The sequence below is a fragment of the Psittacula echo genome (assembly GCF_963264785.1).
Source record: "Psittacula echo genome assembly, chromosome: 7".
Lineage (NCBI taxonomy): Eukaryota > Metazoa > Chordata > Aves > Psittaciformes > Psittacidae > Psittacula > Psittacula echo.
This window is the reverse complement of record NC_137740.1, coordinates 35117489-35138571: the sequence shown is the minus strand read 5'-3', so window position 1 is coordinate 35138571 and position 21083 is coordinate 35117489. Positions and strand designations below refer to the sequence as shown.

The 21083-nt window shown below is 44.9% G+C and overlaps 1 protein-coding gene across 5 annotated transcripts in view; it reads right to left on the bottom strand.

Annotated features, from left to right (window-relative positions):
- MECOM (MDS1 and EVI1 complex locus) overlaps window positions 1–21083 on the bottom strand; it is a gene marked incomplete at its 3' end in the record, with an annotated part of 343754 nt that overhangs the window by 45988 nt on the left and 276683 nt on the right. For all 5 annotated transcript variants that reach the window (XM_080622515.1, XM_080622517.1, XM_080622516.1 and 2 more), the window contains exon 3: window positions 1193–1327. In XM_080622515.1, the coding sequence (XP_080478641.1) occupies window positions 1193–1327 (135 nt within the window). The remainder of the gene's footprint in view (window positions 1–1192; window positions 1328–21083) is intronic.

Genomic DNA, 21083 nt, shown 5'->3' with positions numbered 1-21083 from the left:
AAAAAAATCCCCTTTTGTTATAGGTTCTGAAAAAGTTTTTTAAACCAGTTTTAATCAACTATTTTGCATGAGTGAAACACATAATGCTGTGCTGGAAATAGCAGACTGTCTCACATTCATTTCCTATACGTAAAGAACTTGATTAGAAAGAATGATTTCTAATTGAAGCTTTGTGACTGATTGTGATTCTTATTTCAATACTGTCAAGGCTATTAAATCAACTAAAGATAATCTTTAGCATTCACCTGATGCAGCTAATTAAGTGGTGGAAAATGAAACACTGATTAAATGAATCAAATCCTATGTTGCAGGTAGCAAACTTTAGATTGGAAACAAGAATTCACAATCAGTTGCTGCTTTGCTATTTTAGATATTTTATTTTAAAGGAGTTTAACTTTCTTAACCTAACTACACTCATTAAAATATTTCATAATGGCATGCATTATCCACAGACTAAAGCAAACCTTGATTCAAGAAACACCTAATAACTCGTCAGCATAATTGAAAACAAAATGCTTCACTGCATCCTTCCTCTGCCTATCCCAGTCTTTTTTCCAACACACAAGGATAAAAAACATTTCAGCTGAACAAAGAGTGGATTTAGGTATAACAAATGAAAAGAAAAAAACCTGAGGATCCTGCTATTACGAGTTCCAGCAACATGTATGGGAAAGTGTAATAATATTCATGCACATATGCATTCAAATCCGAAGCCCCAAACATGCAACTACATTGGCAGCATTATCAGTTTTGTGTCTTCCCCTCCACTCTTTACATTAATTTCACATTACAGCTTCTGACCAACTCAATGGTTTAACGTAACAGCCCAGCTAGACTGTTACATTAGACTGGACCAGGAGCCAGAAAATGCTTCTAATTCAAAATTAGCAAATACTGGCTTTGTATTCCCAAGAAAGCACTCCCAGGTTTTATCAGGTACAACAATAAAAAGAAAAAAAAATTAATTTATTAATTGAACAACAATATGGAAAAATAAAAAATTCAGATTAACTATAGCCCATAATCAAAATTATTCCATTCTGCATCTCACATCTGTGCCTTATCTTATGCTATAACAGCAAAGGGGCCAAAATCTGTGGTGAATTGCTGCTGCTTTTTTCTTTTTTTTTTTAACATTGACACCCTAAAGTTCCTTAAAAAAAAATAAGTCCAGAAAGTGAACACTACATACCTGGTCACTTATCTGACATGCAACAAGGTTGTGCTGATTGTAGCATCCAGCAAACTTGATATATTTGAGCCAGTTTCCTACACCTGGTTGACTGGCATCTATGCAGAACTTCACATTGCAAAACTCATCCAAGATCTAAAAGGAAGAATATGAAAGAGTAAATCTTTTTCTCACTGTCTGGCCATACTAGTCAAAAGATAAATCATAGGTTTCCAGATAAACAAATGGCTAAAAATAACAACCGTAATAATAATAGTAATAATAATAATAATAATAATAATAATGGTGTGTTTATTCAGAAATACGCTTCTCTGGTGATACCTTATTTCTTTTTTTTTGGGGGGGACAGTCAGAATACATACACAATAATAAAAAGACAATAAATGTACTGACAAATGTCTTGACAAGTGTTTAAACTTAATCGAGATGTTGACTAATTATTGCTGAGAAATATTATGTTACTTTAAAAGCGATCTGATTTTCCCTGCATTCATCACTGACTATGTTTGAAATTATGATTTTAATTAAATATGACTTTGTCAAGGATTATAACAAAAAATATAAAACAGGTGATGTTGGCTTCATTAGAAGTTTCTGTTTTGTTTCAGGATTTACATTGTTTGCAGCACCCTTTACTCTTCATATTTGTTGTTCTGAATCAAACTTTATTGGAAAGGCAGAGTTATTTATCTTGTTTTAGTATTATGCTTCCCAAACAGCCCATTTTGTGCAACACTTAAATCCCTCCCCTTAATTGAAGCAAATAATAGAAGTCCTTATGCCAAACTAAAGAAAATAAATTAAAAAAAAAATGTAAACACTCATACAAAACATGGCAGGATTCAATACATACCAATAAATGATTCCAATTATGCAGACAATAAACAAATCTAATGAGACTGCTTGTGGACAAGCTAAAGAGGATGTTCTATTCTAATATTATGACAAGTTACTAATCATTACATACAACTGAATATCATTACTTATTATCAAGCTTTACCACCGGCCTATCCTAAACTTTCCCCAGCATCCCAGGAAACTCACTGCTACATGTGTAACTTCTCCGGCTGGGCACCGGCAGCAAACTACCGGGGTTTTTAGGAAAAAAAACAAACCAAACAAACACCTCAAGACACACGCCCCGAAGGAAAAGCAAAGGGAGAAGGAGGTTGTTTCCTTGTGGGAAGCGTCCGGATCCCAGTCCAGCCCCAAAGCACTTTTGCCCTCCGCGCCGAGCGGACGGGAACATCGGCACGGTGTGTCACTGGGTTAATGAAAACCCGCGGAAGTTTCCCATCAGGAGCTGACAATACAGCCTAAGCCAGCGCACGTTCATTAATTAAACGAACCCCGCGGAGAGCTGCTCTCCCCAGGGGGGGCCGGGGGCAGCCCCGGTATGGCGGCCGCTGCCCGGGTCACCACTCCCCGGAGACGGGATCAGGCCCCCGGGGCATTGCCGGGGTTCTCCTCTCGAGCAGCCTTCCCCCCAGAAAACAAGGGTGGAAAGCTTAACGCCGAACCCCACCACCCCAAAAACGAGGCCGCGCTGCGCTGGGCCCAGCGGAGCCGCGACCGCCCCGCGGCCGCGCAAGGCGAGCTCCATCCCCCGCGGGCGCGCAGGCTGCCCAGCCGATAAATTTTTGGGAGAGGGGGCATTTCATTTTCCCTTTCAAAGCAATCCCCGCTCTGCTTCAGGGGAAGACGACTCAGCCCCCAACACCAGGGGCGGCGGAGGAGGGTCGGCCCGGGGCCGGCAGAGCGGCGGGCACCGACGGGGCAACGCGGCCCCGTCCCGCGGGGCCGTGGGCAGCGTCGCCGCCGCCGCTCTTACCTTGTGTCGCCGGGAGCCCGCGGGGGCAAGGAGGAGGGGGGAGAGAGAAAAATATCCTTCAGGCAGCTGGAAGCAACATCTTGGCGTCAAACGCAGGCGGAGGCCGCGGCCGTCGAGGTCTGGGGTTGCGGTGGGCGCTGCGCGGTCGCGGTGCGCTCCACCATTAGTCGCGGGGCAGCGGGGGCCCGTGCCGGCGAGGGGAGACTTGCCAGCCCCGGAAGGCTCAGCGGCGGGAGGGCTCGGCGGGTTCCTGCCGGCTCGCCATCACCTTCCCCTTTCGGCCCCTCTTGGTCTTATCGGCTGGCGTGGGGTGTGTGTGTGTGTGTGTGTGTGTGCAAAGAAAGTTATCGAGAGAGGGGCAAGGAAAGGGGAAAAAAAGAACAAAACCAAAGCACCAAAACCCACACAACCCTTTTCAAGAGAGGAAAAGGAAAAAAAAAAAGGGGGGGGGGGAAACAACAACAACGAAAACCCCACCACACACCTCTCAGCAAAACAAACTTCTTTCACTTCTCCGCCGGGGATGGGAGAAAAGTGTGTGTGTGGTGGGCGGGCGGCTCTATCCCTCCCCACGCCCGCAGCCTGCCCGCGGCGCTTCTTCCCCGCCGCACCCCCGGGCAGCGCCCGGCCCGGCGCGGCCCTGCCTGCCCGCCCCCCCTCCCCGCCCACCCCGTCGGGTCCTGCCAGCCCGCCGCTCCCCTTTCGGGCACTGTCTCTTTAAAGCGGGGCAGCCCCAGCCGCGTCGGCGGCCATCCCCCCCTCCCTTTCCTCCGTCCCGGGCGGCGGCGGCGCTCCCGGCGCGCTTAAAGCGACAGCGGCCCCGCGGCCGGGGGTCACCGCCAGGTCGCGGAGGAGCGGCCCCGCCGGGGGGCACATCGGCAGCCGGCTTCACCCCGCCCGCATCCCCCTCCTGGGGCTGGCAGGGGCTCCACGGCAGTACGCGGTGCCTCGGGCCCTCGCCGCTCGCCCCGCGCTCTCTGCGGCCGGGAGCGCCGTCGCGGCGGCCCCGCAGCTGCACTGCGGCGAGCGGGAGCCGCGCTGCGTTCGCCCCGACGGCTTCTCCCGGCGCTCCGGCAGCCGGCGAGCCCGGCTTATTATCCGACTTATTTTCTTCATCGCCGCCACTGCGCTTATGAATAATAATTTTAAATGAAATGCAACTTCTTGGGTTTTTCGGGTGGTTGCTTGCCCGACAACCCGCTTTGGGGCCGGGAACCACCATTTGCGGCAGCTTCCCAAACGGCTGTTATTTTTTAACACCACCCCCCCCAACACCCGGTATTTATTTGGTAACGAATCCCACGAATGGAGCCGGCGGGAGGCTGCGCTCTACCTGCCGGCGGGGGCCGCGGCGGTGGCCGGGCCCGTTCCTGCCCGCGGGGTTCCAGGGCTCCTCCAAACCGGCCCTGCATCCCACTGCGATGGAAAGGCGCAACCGGCCGGGTCAACAGCGGCCAGAAACACGTATAGATGTGTATTCTGAGAAGGAGAGTAGGGGAAAAAAAGGAGGGCTGTACCGCGGGTTTTATTGCACCATCCAGAAGTGCCACCCACTTTTCTTGCCCCCACTTCTTTTTTTTTTTTTTTTTTTGAAGTGCAGATATATTTCTCAGACTAAAAGTCAATTTTTCTTTCCCGGGGGGCCGCGGAGGGGAACGGGAAAGGAGGGCAGGGGGAGGGCGAGAAGCCGGGTGACAAGAGATGATGATTAATTCGTCTCAGCGGCCTGTTATCTGTGACATTGAACTGTTATTTCAGATAATAGCTATTGTTCGAGACGGGGAGGGGAGAGAGAAGGGGGGGGAAAACCCCGCACGCAGTGGTGGTAGGTAGGACAAGAAAAAAAAATCCTTTGTCAATAACCTCGAAAAACCTGGTGGGAGATTCCCGTAGCGCCCGGGCCTGAAAACCACCCGGTTTGCCGGACCAGTGATTTCCTGCCCGCCCATTGTGGGAGCTTTTTTTCCCTTTTTTTCATCTCTCTCTCTCTTTTTTTTTTTTTTTTTTTAATTTAGCCATAAATTGGACCGACTCGAGGTATGAGCTGTTCTATTTTCTTCCTGTCAGGATGAGGGATTTGTTTTATGATGCATTGTGTATTAAATACAAGTAATCTGGGAAACTGATTGCTCGAGCCCATAGGCCTGATCAGAGGCCCCGATAGGAGCAGGAGCCCCCCCCTTCCCCCTCCTAGCTTTGCCACAAAAGGAGGAAACGCCGGTGGATAAACAAAAGAGCCTCCCCGGTACCGGCGAAGCGGGGCCGGCCGGCACCGGGGCTCCCCCGCCGCCACGGCGCGTCCCGCAGCCGCTAGGTGGCGCTCGCCGACGCGACACCAGCCGCGGCCGCCGCGGGACGCGCCCGAAGCGGGAGCGGGGCCGGGAGCGGGGCCGGAGATGCCCGTTTGGGAAGGGGGGGAACAGTTTGGGAATTCCCCTTCACGCACCGGTTCCGGCGGCTCGGTTGTACCCAGCCGGGCAGAGGGGAGCGCGGTTCGGGGAGGAGAAGGAAGGCACATGCCCCCGAACCGAAGGGGTTGGTGGCGGGGCAGCTCGGGAGGCGTGGGGGGTCGAGCGTCGCCTCGCCGCCGGTCATGCAAGGGGACGTTAGAGCTCCGCGCATTTACATGTATTTTCCTTCTTTCAAGCAAGAATCTTTTAACCATATCTGTAGCCTTTTCTCTCTCCCCTTGGAGGGTTTGTTAGGGGCTTCAAAAGGCTCAAATATTTCCACAGGGTCCCTTTTGCAATTGTTTATTTAAAATAAGTTGCTATATTAGTGGAGGCAGTAAGGAGTTAGTACTCGAGTCTGCTAGTAATTCCCACCAGGCTGTAAACTGATGCCTCTTTTAAGCCTTTAACTTCATGGTCGTCCCAGAAGTAAAAGTTCTCATAATGGAGACCCTATGGGCATCGTGCATTCCAGCACATCATTAAAGCGAAGCAAAGCAGCTCAGCCAAAGCCAGATGAAATAACTGCACTGTCCACTTTTAATGGGCTTCCTGTGGACAAACACTGCAGAGGACAATGGTGAAAAATCAGACAAGTTGCTGGTGTTTTTTTTAAATACCACAAATGTTCATATCAGGCTTAATATTATCCTTACATTTATAGAGCAAGCCACCTCATAACTGCATTTTTAAGTGGGGTTTAATGTTATATTTCTCAAGGTGATTAAACGCAATATTGAGCATCCTGACTAACACTGCAGTGAGCGTTTAAAACACTGGGCAAGTGTATTGTGCAGGGATGGAGAAAGGAAAAGCAAAGCAAAACAAACACACAGAAAACAACAGCCTTCCAACATATCCAGGCACTCCAGGACAGACCTGGGAAAGGGCAACAAGCAGGAAAGGCGACACAATTTCTTGCTGATTCCTCCCACCCTGCGCTGTGGATAGCAACTTAGAAAAAAATAGTACAATCAAGCAAAACCGTAAATGTTGCTGCTTGTTTAAGGGGATGAGCTGGACCTCTTCCAGTCCTTGTGTAAAGGAGCAGTGGTGGGCATCGCAGTGCTGTCACGGCTCCCTGTGCTGGTGCCCTGTCCCAGCCACCTCTCCTGCCCTCACACGCTGCTGGGCTTATCCTTCCTGGCCAAACAGCAGGTTTTGAGTACGGGAGAGGAGGAGAAAATTAAAGGTAAAAAATGTAAATAAAAAATTTCCCTTGGTCTGGAAATGGGCCCAACTGAAAGCATGTTAATCTCCACCTCAGTAATTTGGTTCTTCTGGAGAAGACAGAAGCCCTGCTGCTGTGCCCTGCACTTCATAAATCACATCTTTATGTGGACAAGGTCAGGGCACCTAACAGCTCAGACATGGGCTTTTGCAGTGGCTCGGAGGGCTCCGGCATGTTTATTCTCTCGCACAGATCTCCGAGGAGCAGTCCAGCACGCTTCTAATTACTTTTGATTATTTTCATTTGCTCGGGTCAGGCTGATTTTGCCGGAGCTGCTGGAGGGTGGGTTTCCTCCCCCCAGCCCGGCTGTGGGATGTGGAGGGATCAGTGCTCTGTTGCGCCCAGCACCCCCTTCCCCAGGGCAGTGCAGGGCTCTGGGAACTCCTGGGACTCACCCTGCCATTGGAGGGGGTCCCCTTTCAGCAGCTGCAGGGTATAAAGCCCAAATCCTTCAGCTGCAAGCAAGGACACCCATCCAGGCTGTCCCCTGCCTATAGCCAGGGGCATTTACTAGTCTGAAATAAGGAGTGTTCAAAAAAACACACCCCCCCTGCTGAAAATACTGACTGCCTTCAGGGAAGAAAAATAAACGACCCCATAAGCGTTGCAAAAAAAGTTAGTGTTGCATGTGCAGGTGATAAAAAAGTTGAAGGACCTCTGTGACTCCTGCAGGGAAAGCGCTGTGCTGGGGGAACTGCAGAGCACATGCAGTCCCCAGCTCTGCACAGAGGCAGCACATGTTTAGGTCTGCTCTCCTCCTATGGCTGCATGAATCCTGCTGGCACAGTGCTTTATTGCTGGGGTAAATAAATACATACAGCGAATGCACAGTGCTCATGAAGAGCAGATGCACGGCAGGCGCATGCGAGTGGTGCCCCAGCATTGGTAGGGCCTGAGTGTGGGTGAAGCTGTCCCCATGCGTGCTGCTGCCTGCCTGGATCCTCTCTTATGGTCTGGAGCAGCTGTGATGCTGCTACTGGCAGAAGCCAAACCATTACCCAAGTACTGAGCAGAAGGACTCCACTTTTTCTCTCCTGTTAAAATCTGTGCTCTAAACCAGCACGTTCTTTCTTACCCCAATTTGAGCTTGACAGCCCAGCCCTGCTTTCTCATCCCCCATTATCCTGGTGTATCCATTATCCCAGCAGACCTATTGCCCTCATGTCCTGCCCATCTGTCACGCATGCAAGCCTGATGGTGTGCCAAGCACCAGAGCAAGCACCCGCATGTGAGTGTCTACCTGAAGGTATGGGCACCATCACGGCTGATTGATGAGAGGAAACTTTCTGACCAGGGGCTGCCTGGTGGGAAGAAGTATTCTGGCAAGCACCAAGCCATGCTGCCAGACAAGCCTAAATCTTTGTGTACATCAGGCATTATTGCATACCAGCAGAAGGAAAATCACAGCTGACTCAGCTTCTCCACCAATAAAGAAAGTGTAAAAATGGTTCACTGACTGCTATCCAGCTGCCTGGGTGACTTTGCTCATGTCTTGAAAAGCAAAGCTTGGAAACCCTGTAGAGACTGCTCTTCATTGCAGCAGGAAGAGAGGTTATAATGCTTTACTGCAAATAAACCATGTCCCTCACAGCCAACCCCAAAATTTGTTCCTGAGGGATGCAGTGGTGCTTTTCCACCCCCAACTGTGAGCACACTCCTTGCAACAGGAGAAAAACTCAGTTTCCTCCTCCAAATCTTCCCCCAGGTTTCCCTGCCAAGGAGTGCGCTCTGGTGCTAGATGCTGAAGAACTGTTGCTGTTTTCCTTCATAGTGTTCATTACTTCCATTACAGAAGAGTCTGGAAGCCTACAAATGCAGCCCGGGCCCTTCTTGTGCTCAGGGTTACTGCACTCACAGGGCGAGACAGTCCCTGCCAGGTGAGTTTGACACAAGCGTGTGCTAAGTTAAAAGGTGGGTTAGAAACCCGCATTAGCTAGCTTGTTTCAACACCTACTAGGGACAGGGCAATTTAAGGCAGTGGCTGACTGATGTAGGTGCTGGTCTCCTATCCACCCAGAAGCTGTGTGTTTTCCTGTGCTTTACCTTTCTCACATTTTGAAAGAAAGCCAAAATTCTGGATAATCTGGGAAACTCCACTGATGAAGCCCTTATTCTGCATCTCCCACCATCTGCTGGGCAGCCTGGAAGGGCTCTTCTCCCTTAACCACTCAAAGACATTGAGCATGGCCCTCTAAAACCTACCAACATAACAAAAAAAGACTGAATTGGGATTTTCATTCTCTTTCATTAATCCTTGCTGAAATACAACTGAATAAATCTATATCAGGTTTATGCCCACTCCTGCTCCCCACAGTTTGCTCATCCAGAGATCAATCAGTGGTACCCTGCAGATGGAGGTGGGGTGGTCAGAGGATCCCACCTGATGTAGCCGCTGATTCTCTGCCTGGAAATGCAGCTTTTTGCAGAAGCTGCTCTAAAAATGGAAGAACTCTAAAAAACAGCCCCTGAGAAGGCACCATACCTAGGAGGTAGGAAGCACAGTAAAAGGATTTTGCAGACTTCCTTTATCTGAGAATGCCTGAGAATTCAACAGGGACCCATTAACTCTTCACTTCTTCCAAATTTTTAATTGTTAAGCCTTCTCATTTGCTGAAGCCTGAGGGCCTGCTTTGGAAGACTTTTTGCAGCTCCAGAACCCCTCCTGGGGTCAGGAAAAGCCTGCAGGAAGGGTTTGTGGCAGCAGGACCTAGGGCACCATTTGCGTCTTGGCACTATTCAGAATGTGACAACAGAATCTGCAAACCAAGAGTATGGAAAAGAAAATACCAAAGCAAGGAAAATGCCAGGGCAAAAGGGGTTGGAAGGGTTAAGCAACAGAACTTTACACTACACGGATTAATGTGATGCATAACAGGTAATTCTATTTTAATAACCAATTTTAAGAGTGACTGGCTATTTTCAAAGCATTCCTATTGTAGCCAAAGTTTTAACTAGGCGTACAGGAGTGGACATAAACACCTGCGGACTTTATAAGAGTAAGAAGCAATTTATCACCCAATAAAAAGTCAAACATTCATTTTAAAATTTTCAGGTTTGCATTTGCTTTTAAATGTACATGTGTGGATGGTTCTAGGGGAGGTTCAGAAGAGGTGGATACACATCCTACATGCAGAAACACATGTGCAGACAGCCAACAGGAGAAGAAAAACTTGCCTGAAAGCATCAACGTTACAGTTTCATTCCATCTATATTTTGTATTAAACCCATTGTGATCATCGACCAGAGTTGTCTAAAACTTGAACTAAACAGGCATTAAGTCAGCTGGCATATGAAATTACTGCAATTCGATTTTCAGATAAACCACAAACCTTGATGAACTAACATTGTTCCAGCTGAATTAACTCATCATCCCTAGGAGGAGAACGTTGCAGAGGAAAGCAAGGGCTCTAATAGCGACGATTAATCCTCCTCCTATTGCAAGGCACTTGCCTATCAGTGGAGAGATACCCTGCTAAAGTGAAGGTAAGGATCCACACTGCCTCAGAAACATCACTGCCCTGCCAAACCCTGACAGTAGCCTTAGATATTATTTACATGCGGGTAGAAGAGAGGTATTTTTGTTTGTTATGGGCTTGTTATGAAACTATAAGTAGATAAAAATCCCTGTCAACAGTTTGAGTCATGGTTGGTAGATAAATCAGAGGACTGGAATTCAGGAATGCTAATTTATGCAGTTGGTGGAGGGACATGCAAGGCTGATCCTTATCCTGTACTCTGGTAATCTCCCTGGGATTAAATCATAAAGTGTTCGGATCATAGGTGGCATGTAAGTAGGTCAGATTCCCCACCATCAGTGGACAGAGCAACGTGTGTGCACCCACTCTGCGTGCAAACCAGGGTCCCAACCAGTAAATGCTTAACTAGCCCTGGGTGTGCGCAGCAGCCCACCTGGGCATATATTTGAAGTGCTGCTCCACATAAATTAGTCACACATGGGTAAAGGTTCCTGATTAATTTTGAAAATTCTTACTCTGAGAGCTACCTGCTTTACACTGAAGAGATTTTGCACAACAAGGAGGTTTTGCTCACTGGGAAAACCTCTAGGGCAGGAGGCAAAATGTATTTGATACAGGTGTCAAAATAAACCTGTCCTATAACCCATTGATCACAATGGGTTATTAATGAAATAGCTGTGAACTTCAGCATATCCTTGTGGCAGATTTCTTTCCTAAATGAGTTGAACATTTTCCAATTTCAAAGAAAGTGCTGCTACCTATAAACTTGGAGATTAAGGGCTTTTTCCCCTAAGACTGAGATCCCTCGGGGCACTTGTGTTCTGGCATGCATCCCTTATTTGCTGAAGAAATTTCAAACTTGGTAATTTAGCACCATACTGATAAAACAAAGGGGGAAAAAAAAAAGGCAGTTGGGCAGTTGTGCATGTGAAGGAGGAGGGAGGTAAGTGGTACAGCTCCAGGCATTTTTTTCCTGTAGTTTTTTTATCCACCAGTCATGCTGCAGATTTTGTGTGAGATTCATAGAGAAAACATTCCCAAGATACAATACATTAAGATGCATATCAATCCATGAATTCAGTTTTGTAGATGCAAAATGGCCTGCAGAATTTGAAGGAGGATGGAGACTGGTTTATAACCATTTTTCCATATAATTTATTTAAGCCTAAGATGTTGGGCTAAATTTTCCACTAGCAGAATTATGAGTATTAGTATTATTAGTATTACAGCAGCACCTAGAGGCTCCAGTTGAAAGTAGGGCTCTTTGTAGGCAGAAAAATAATAAACAAGAGTCTCTGCCCTGAAAAGCTTACAGTTGGCATGGACAGGGTAAAAAGTGTGCTGGATGGGAAGATCATAATTTTGTTTTGACAGATGGAATGATAGAGATTTGCTCATGGAGAAAATCGGTGGTGGGCTGGGAAGGAGCCTCATGCAATATTTCCCCATAACTTTCATTCACTGAGAAGTTGCTTTTTACTTCTTTCCTTTGATTGCAATGAACAGAAACTCCTATCTGCCCACAGATGTTTAAGTCTTCTCATGCATAAATAGGGGGAATCTGCCTGGTCTCTTGCCAGTTAAAATAGCTCTATGTGCTTTAATATGGCCATCTGTAGCAGATATTGTACTTTATCACTCTTTTTTTAGCTAGGAAAATATTTTAAGATTTGGAAATGGACAGTTGATGCTTTGGAACAGATCTTCAAACATAAGCACATTGTGCTGATTGGTAGCATAAATGAAAGCTCCTCCTATAGAAGCAGTTTTAGGGGAGGATACATAAAACCCTGCCTTCAGCTTTTGTGGGAGAAATGTGAAACGGAGCTTGTGATGTCGAGTCCTGTTGCTAGGAGTCACCTAGCAATCATGCAAGCACTGAACATGAGATGGATCACGATCCCCACCAGAGTGAGTGTGGGAGAGAGTGCCACAACCACAACACTGGCCCCTGCTAAACTTTACTAAGTGACTGCAAAAGTGGGGAGGCATGGCTCAAGATAGGTTGCAATTTTTTGGGTCCATAGAAGCAAAATGAGGTAATGTGTTAAGAATAGATATCCTTACACCAGGAAGAATTTTGGAGACTCTATGACTTGTATAGCTGAGAATACAGTATAGTAAACATGGTACTTAAGATAATTTCTTTACCATTATAAAACTCTTCCCTTTGCATCCTTCAGGCCAGATTTTCACATGGGCAAAGCAGGAGATTTGCTTAGGTTAAGGAAGCTACTGTAGGATGTATTGCCTGAGAAAGGTGGCAATCTCTGTTGGCTTTTCAAGGAGTCATAGTAAGATTGGGGCCTGGGAAGGTGGTCACATATTCACCAGGGAAGTGCCAGCAGCTCAAAATGCCGAAGACTGCATTGATAGAAGACAGCTGGCTACCTGTGAGCTGAACTGGTGTCCAAACGTATTGATCAAGCTCAGACAGAGTGCTGTTTCCACCTGAAATTTCTGTATAGTCCCAGGATTGAACAGAATGGTCAGACCAGACTTGTGCTGCCCCCAGGACTGATTCATCTCCAGATGAAAGCCAGTCCTAGATCCCGCCCACTGCCTTCAGCTCCAGGACCATGCTGGCACTTGACATGCTGGAGTGCATCAGGGCTGTGGCCCTGGGCAAGGTCTGGATCAAACCAAAGCATGGTGCCTCTGGGAACCTGCAGGACCACAGGATATGACAGAAATTTGTGCATCCTGTCATTTTAATGTAATACTTGTGACACCTCCAGAAATAAACTGAAGATAGAAGCTCTCCTGCCAGGCACTGTGAGCAATAGCTCAAACCAGTCATGCATTGCACAAAGGAAATCTGTGAGTTTGGGCAATAAAGTACAAATATATGTCATAATATGAATGACAACAATTTTCCCTAGTGCTTGTGGTATATTTAACAATGCTATAAAAGATGAAAGTGGGAGTTGTAAGTGCTCATTAGCACTTCAGAATTACTTAATTTTTATTTAATTCTCTAAGTTAACTCATTAATAGTGTCTCAAACAGAAAATAGTTGTGGGTTGTTGTGAACCAGGAAATACTTCTACAGAAAGAAGAAACTGAATTGTCTTGAATGATTTACAAAATGTGAGAGTTTCATTCCAAAATATCATTTATGTGCCCAGAAATCTACTTAGCGAATCTAATCCAGAAAAAGAAAATGAACATTATCAATCCATGAATTAAGATGGGAAGTAATTCTGCAGCAGTTTCAGACTGTGCTTTCCTATGTATGACAAGTAACTGATCTGAAGGCTTTCTACACATTTGCATTTACCCGATTTTAGCAGGCAAAATGTGGGAATAAAGAACTCCATGATGATCGTGAAGAAAGCAATGATAATGACAGCCATTCACCACACTAAGAGTTAGGCATGTGCTTCCTCCATTAGCACGTCTACTGATGGCAAAGAGGGAGGAATGTCAATGCCAGGTGCAAAGACTGACCAGAAATCCAAAAACTCCAGTAAAACCTTGTTCTTTTTTTGATAGAGTACAGCTCCACCAGTTTAAAAGGTACGAAAAGAGCAAGATATAAATGTCCTTAAAGATAACTAAGACTTCGTTTTCCTGATTTCTAAGCAGCCACATGAAGGTTTTGGTCACCATGGATGATGTTCCAGGTGATTCATTGCAACTCCTGTCAGTAGCTAAGTGTCCAGCAGACACATCTGAAGTGCAGTGACCTTGGCTTATGTGAGTGAGGCTAATAGCAAAAGCAAATGGAAGTTAAAATGAAAGGTGTATATTTTTAGAAGAGTTTGTAGCATTTGGACTCCAGCTTTGGATAGCTTAAGTGTATTTTGTAAGCTAAAAATCTCTTGTTCGGTTCCCTTTTGTTGATTAAATATACTTGCTACCAAGACCTCAAAGCAGGAAAAAAAATTGAAAAGAAACTTTAACTAAGATATTATCAGCTTCAGCTGCAGCACTGAAAAACTAATGTGTAGCAGCTCTTCAGATCTCTAGTTATTTCTACTGACTGCTGTATAATCAGCATGTTAAATTTGGGCATCTCTTCAGGCACAGTTATTTGTGTGATATATATAGATCAATACTCATTGATTTTATAATTTTGATTCATCTCTATGCTGTGATTCAGTTCCACATCATCTTATTTATTAAGCTCTTCTCTGTACCTTTGCTTTCAAGCTTCCCGGTGCTCCCGGGCCACTTGAGCAGCGCCCCACCACAATCACCCCCTTTGGCCCCTGCACACAATTTCTGTGGGCACATGCTTGGTTGTGTCTGAAGGAGTTTAGTGTTCAAAGAACTGCCACAGGATACCCAGGGTTGTTAATACATGAGGATAAAGTTCATAAACCTCCTTCATTAGAGCCATAACTCCACTGCTCCATCTTTCCAAGGAGGCTTTGCCACTGCAAGGGACTGAGTGCAGACAGTGCACCTGGGTATTTCTCACCCAGTGGCCATACCTTCAGATTTCGATGTGTGCCGCCTTATAAAGATATGGGATGGATAAAATTTTGCGCTGAATATTGAAATTTGTTCTTTTTACCCTTGGAAATTTTCAGGACCAATGTTGGCACCTGAAGACATTCCCCGCTGCAGCTGCTCCAGCATACAGCAACAGAATGAGTAGCTGGCACGAAAAGACCGACAGTGACTGATTAAGAACGACCTGCTTGACATACTAGAGGAAACCAATGCCATTGCTACTGCTGGCAAGCACATCAGGGAAATCCTGTTAACTTCACTGGATTGCATATATGCAAATGATAGTGGATTAGAGTGTGTTAGTGAAGCTGCCTTTCCCACTGAGCTCACATCAGTTTGCATCAGAATAAATTGTGCTTGGATGCACTAGAGATGGCCCAAATAGACTAAATAGTGATTTAACAATTCAGTTCTGCCTCAAGCTCCAGCTAGATGGGGCAAACCTGGTCTCTACAGATGTGCCTGCTGCTGGCATGCTGCACTACTGCTAGCAGCCCTTACACAGCACCAGTGCGGGCAGCGGTAACAGGATGTGGAGCAAAAGTGGTTAAAAACCATCAGCTGAAATTGATGTGATGAATGAATTCAAGGCAAACAGGAAAACTTCTTTGTGTTGAAAATGCCCAAAAAAAGAACTGAACTCTGTTCCGATGCAACGATTTGAAAATGTTTTTACAGAAGGTGCCAAAGGGAGCTAGGATGTACTGCATCCATAAAATGGAAGTTATTAGGGTGAATGCCTTCTGGAAGGAAAACAAAAAGGGTTTGTGAAGGCTAAACAATGTTTCAGGGGGGCTAACACACCGCAGCAAGACAGAAGGCATAAGCTAATTACAACATAAGACTGATCACCATGCAAAAATAAATGACTCCATAAATAGCTTTAGATATCATGTTAAAAGCACCTTTAGGAACAAAAAGATGCTATGCTAAAACCAAGAGATCTAAAGAGCTGATATTACACATCCATTACATTTTCTGAGCTGTCTCATGTACTTTTTGAAGTTCTGTATACGTGATACAGCAAGGCAAAACATTTTATGTACCGTAAAAAATTTGAAACAATGTTTAATGTTCAAAAGATAAAGTTAACAAAACCACACTTCAGTAGCTTTTTTATTTCTCTATTTTATGGCCTTTCAAGAACTTAGAGTAAAAGGAAACAAGAAGGAAGGATACGCAACCGTACACGCTCCTCCTTGCTTTTTTTCTACATTGCTGATCAGAGCCCAAGGCAGAAATCATAATAAAAAATGACCTTTTTTTAATATCTAAATAGGAGCAGCTGAAACACTGATGGTACAACGTGTTTTGGGATGGAAAGCATTTCTTCCTCTTGCACTCAACAACAGTCGTATGCTACATGATTTTCCGATTTTTCTCCCTGAAATTACAGAAGGCCATCAGATTTCACAACTGTTTGGAACAGTTTTTCTCCTGTTTCTGCTTTTTCTAAAACCAAAATCAGCTACAACTATGACTCCCAAATACTATTTCTGCAAGCATCAGCCAATACAGATTTTCTCTCTGTTCCTTCTAAAAATCCTTGGTCATATCATTACAGAGCTCTCAATGAATGTATTGGGCACTGATCTCCACAAGCTTCCATCCTGCAGGATGCCAAAATGATTGTGGTGCAGCTGCTATGGGGCACCGACGCTAAAGCGTACACATACACACAAAATCCATTTTCCAACCTGACTATCCACTTCAAATTCAAACAAGAGCTATGCATCAATTCATGTTGGGAAGAGAAAAGAGCAATATATGAGAGCTGTCCATTTCCCTTGGAAGGAGAAGGTAACAATAAAAAAAGAAGAGTAAACATGATGTGAAATTTAAAGCATGGTGTAGTTCACTAATATATTGGCTTAATGAATAAAAAATTGACATCTGAGTGGCATAAGCTACATCAAAGCTACCATCTTATCAAATCATTAGATGGAAACAGGTGCTTAAATTGTGGTATTGCTACTGTAAAATTCTTCTGCAGTTGTACATCTATGCTACTGGTGAATAGAGGGTTTGGTAGAGAGCAAGGAATTCTTTCTGCTGATTTCAGGAGGAAAATGCAAGAGAAATCACAAGAATATAAGCAATGCTTTATAAAATGTATTTCACAAAATGTCTTGAATGAATAATCATTGAACTTTAAAAAATCCTAGTATTTTCTGTAGCCACAAGTACTATAAATACGTTTTGAACATTTCTGAATGTGGTGTTATGATGCCAGTTGTTACTCTCAATTAACAGTTTTCTTCTTTAAAAGAGAAGTTTCAATGGCATGTCTTCAATTGCAATCCTGTAGATTTAATATCTGTAATTCAGAGGTAAATCTAAGCAAATCTGAAGGGTTTTTAGGTGTTAAATTATGTACCTCCAATCCAAGTTCCTGTGGTCAGATTCATTCATGGTATAGTTTCACTGAACATTTCAGTGCTTTCTTACTTGAGAAGAATTTGCACTTGGATGGATTTATTCCTGGCATGAATTTCAATGCTAGAATAAAAATCAGATACAGCTATTCAAAGTGGTACCCCTTGACTAAAATAAAATGTACGGGGAAAAAAGATAGGTGAGTGGTTGGGCATTAACCTGTTGGTGTTTTGAAGGGTGATATCCATGGAGAATAGATCTATTGCATCTCCTGAGCTAATATTATGGCTTGCTACATCATTGTAAAGTGTACATTAGGTTGAGAGGTACTTATAGCAGGGCATCAAGATGCAGCTCCACTCTCCTATATTTGAAGTGAAAGGTGTGATGGCAAAAGTAGTGACAAACAGAAAAAATCCTGCTTCTTCAGGAGCTAATTCATAAACCTCAGTCGTCTTGCACTCATTTCACTGAAAAAATATTCCAAACGCTTTCAACATTAAACTCTACAGGGAGCTCACATCCTTTGTGACTAAACAGGCAAACAGCCTAGAGATGGAGCCCAGAGCCAGTGAAGTGAGGCGCACCACCTCCAGCTGGGAACTCACTGGCTGTGTAATGTGGTTGGTTACTGCATTAGCATTTCAGGTGAATGTGGAGTTAACATCTGAGTCTCTCAGGAAAGATATTTAATGACCCTCCAACCCTTTGAAACTTCCCAAATCTGAAAAAACACCTCTGCTACATGTTACCATCATGCCCCTTCAACACTGACCTGGGGAAGGTGTCACCTCCTGAATCACAGGGGATGCTTCCAGTAACATCAATATTTTCCCAGGAGGTCCCCCAGCCAAAGCTTGCCTTGGCCCAGCCCTGCTTGGAATATCTTCTAGAGCTGTAGCACAAGGTGGTATGGCTGGAGACCAAGTCAAGGCATTATTTTATTTTGTTTTGGTTAGCAGAGTTGATATTTGGTCAAAGGCTCCTAGCTGTGAAATGATGAGGAGCTGCCAATTTCTAAGCTAAACGTTGTACATTCATATCCTGCTACCACTAAATCCATTATGATTAGTCAGGAGTGAACTTAGAAGGTTCAGAAATAAGGTTTAGATAAACATCCCCAAATTTTGGATGCTTATCTGAGCCTGACCCAAACCCCCTGAGTATGTAGAATTGAGCTGGAAATCTGGCAAGAATGTTAATTTCCACACTTTTCATTTCTCTCTTGAAGGCTATATTTGCAGTTTAAGAAATTTCCTTTAATTGGAATTAGCATAATACATTATTTCCCTATGGTGAGAACAGCTTTTCTGTAGTTATTCTGCCTGTTTGGATTTCATCCAAGGAAGTACAAAAGGGGATGAAAGTGAACACAAAAGTCCAAAATAAATAAGTGAACCAAACTTTTTAAACCCCACAAATGTGTAGAATCTGCTTAAGACTCCCCCCAAAATAAAAGACTTGGTCCAATCCTAAAATGATGCCCTTCAGTTTTAATGGTGCCTCTGTACAAATGCCAGCTGTACCATTCTCACATACATTTGGAAATAATTAATGCTTCGGAGCATTTTGTGCCCCTTCTTTTCTGAGGCATATCACTGCTTCAGATAGCATCTTATTTGTTTAATTTTTTTAATTATCAACACCAAGGTTGCACATGGGAACCCCAACCTGCCATGAAAAGACCCAGCCTATGCAGGTGTAAATCTAGCCGCTAGACCTGACCTTGCTGCAGACCTCGGATTCAGCTGGGACAAAGACGATAAAATGGAAACCCTGCAAATAACCAAAGTGATATTCCTTTCAAATTAGCCTCTCTGTAAATCACCTTGTGATATGAGGTGCATTCAGAAGGACATAAGTGACCTCAAACCTTTCCAGACGTGGGCTGGGAAGGTCGTGTTAGCACCCAGCTGCTTGCCCTTCCTCCTGCCTCTCTTCTCAAGCACTCACAGCTCCCAAGTAGTGAACTAATTATAGCAGCAGTTTGTGTGTGTGCGTAGGTTTAAGCTCAGCACGTACATATATCCATGCACATCCATGAACCTGAATGTTTGCTCATATTTAATAATCAGTAAAATAAACAAAAATTAGAATTGACAGAAATGCCTGTTACCTAATGCTCACAGGGAAGAAAATCAAAGTCAAGTGCTATTCCATAAACACTACACTTGGTACTCAAAAATAATCCCTTTCAAGCTCAAATCCAGAACATCATACCCACATTGCCAGCTTGGGCACTGAAACTGAAAACCAGCCTGGTGTTTCCCAGCTCCCTGCTCCTTATCAGGGGGAGATCTGGTCAAGCTGCCGGGGCAGCAGCAGAGGGCTGTGCCACTCCTCCCTGCCAGACGAGACAGGGCCGTGCTGCCTGCTGCTTGGGAAAGAGGAAAATGCCATCCAGCCCAAACACAAAGGGCAAGATGATATCTCACTGCTGGTGTGGTGAAGTCATATACTAGGAAAAATATATTTAGCTGTTTCTGGGTAGAGTCCCCAGGAGGCTGCAGAGCTGGTCTGACACTGACATTGCCTTGTTCGTCTGTCCCAAAGCACCATGGGCCACCAGCCAGCCCCTGCCTTCAAAACACAACAAATCTGGGGGCAATGGCCACAACCGGTCCTGCTCCCTCATAGAGTTCTCCCAGCCAAGCAGCTACTGTTTTGTTTAGAACAGAGGGGTGTTTGAGGGAGTCGCAGAGTACAGCATGGCCCTTTGAGCCCTCGCAGCAACAGACCACTGTGCCGGTATATATTGTACTTAGTCAACAAAGCTACTTAAGTCTGATTGTGCCCAATTATTTTCTTCATGTAGAAGGAAAGGCTGTGTTCAGGGAAGAGGGCAAGAGTGGGAAGAGGGCAGACACCACAGCAGCGGCTTAAGTCTCACTTCTGGGAGGGGAGCTGGGATGGCACTACGCCTGTGGTCCTACACTTACAGCATTTCCTGGGACCTCCTCCAGGCCTGCTTCTCTCTCTCTCATTTTTTACTTATACTTGTATGTAATATTTATATGTCGTATACTGGGAGAGTGAAGTTTTGCCAGCTTCTCATTTAGAACATAATTTTTAAAATTAAGTAATCTAACAATTGTTTAAACATCAGAGTAAAATCTGCTTTTCTGAAGCCTCCCACATTCAGGCATAGGACTGGGTTTGCTGTTGGCTGATGCTATTTCACTGCAGTTAGTATAGCAATGCTGCTGTAAACCCAGTGTGGCCATGGTCATCAACTCCACATGGAGCTGGCGTACTGTTCTCCAGGAGCCCAGACTTAGAAACATAAACTGCCATATTTATATTTTTCTTTGACAGATTTGGGTTGAAACATCTTTTCAGAGCACTCAAGAGAAGACCAGCTGATTCACTGAAAATTGTACTTTTCTGGATACTTCATGTCTGGATGTGTATTTGGAAGAACAGGACACGAAGCATAAGTCCATATTCAGACCTCTTTCATTGCTTCAGGAAAGGGAATTCTGTCACGTAATTTTTTCTCCATGAAGCTGTGTCACAGGGACAAGCCCACCAGTAGACATGAAATGGAGAAAGATAGACACATGGAAGAGGATTTGTGGCACAGAGACAATGCGGAGGCAAAAGTGAAGGCTGTGTTTTGATGCTAAATTCCGAGGGGAAAACTGAGGGGCGACGTGTGGAATAGGGCACTTTTAAGAAAGAAAAAATGAAGGGCAATTCAGAAGAATGCAGTATAAAAATTGAGTTTGTGAACTTTGGTAAATTTTGATTCTGAGATGTCTTTACCTAAAACTGAAGGCAGCTGGCAATGATAGGAATAAACTATTAAGGGATGTCTGGTAAATCTCTGGAAGTAGAGGCGGTACCTCTAGCATATTGGTAACATCAGAGTTTGACTGAAGAAGACAACCAGAATTGTACAGAGAGATCCACTGTAAATTCATCATAAGCAAATGCTCCAAGTGCAGAGCAGAGGCGTAAAATAGTCCCATCGTGAAATCCTGACCCCACTGAGGGCAACAGAAAGCCTTTAGATAGAGACAGCAGCAGTTCAAGTGTTTGTTTAGCAATCAGAGAAGGAACATTA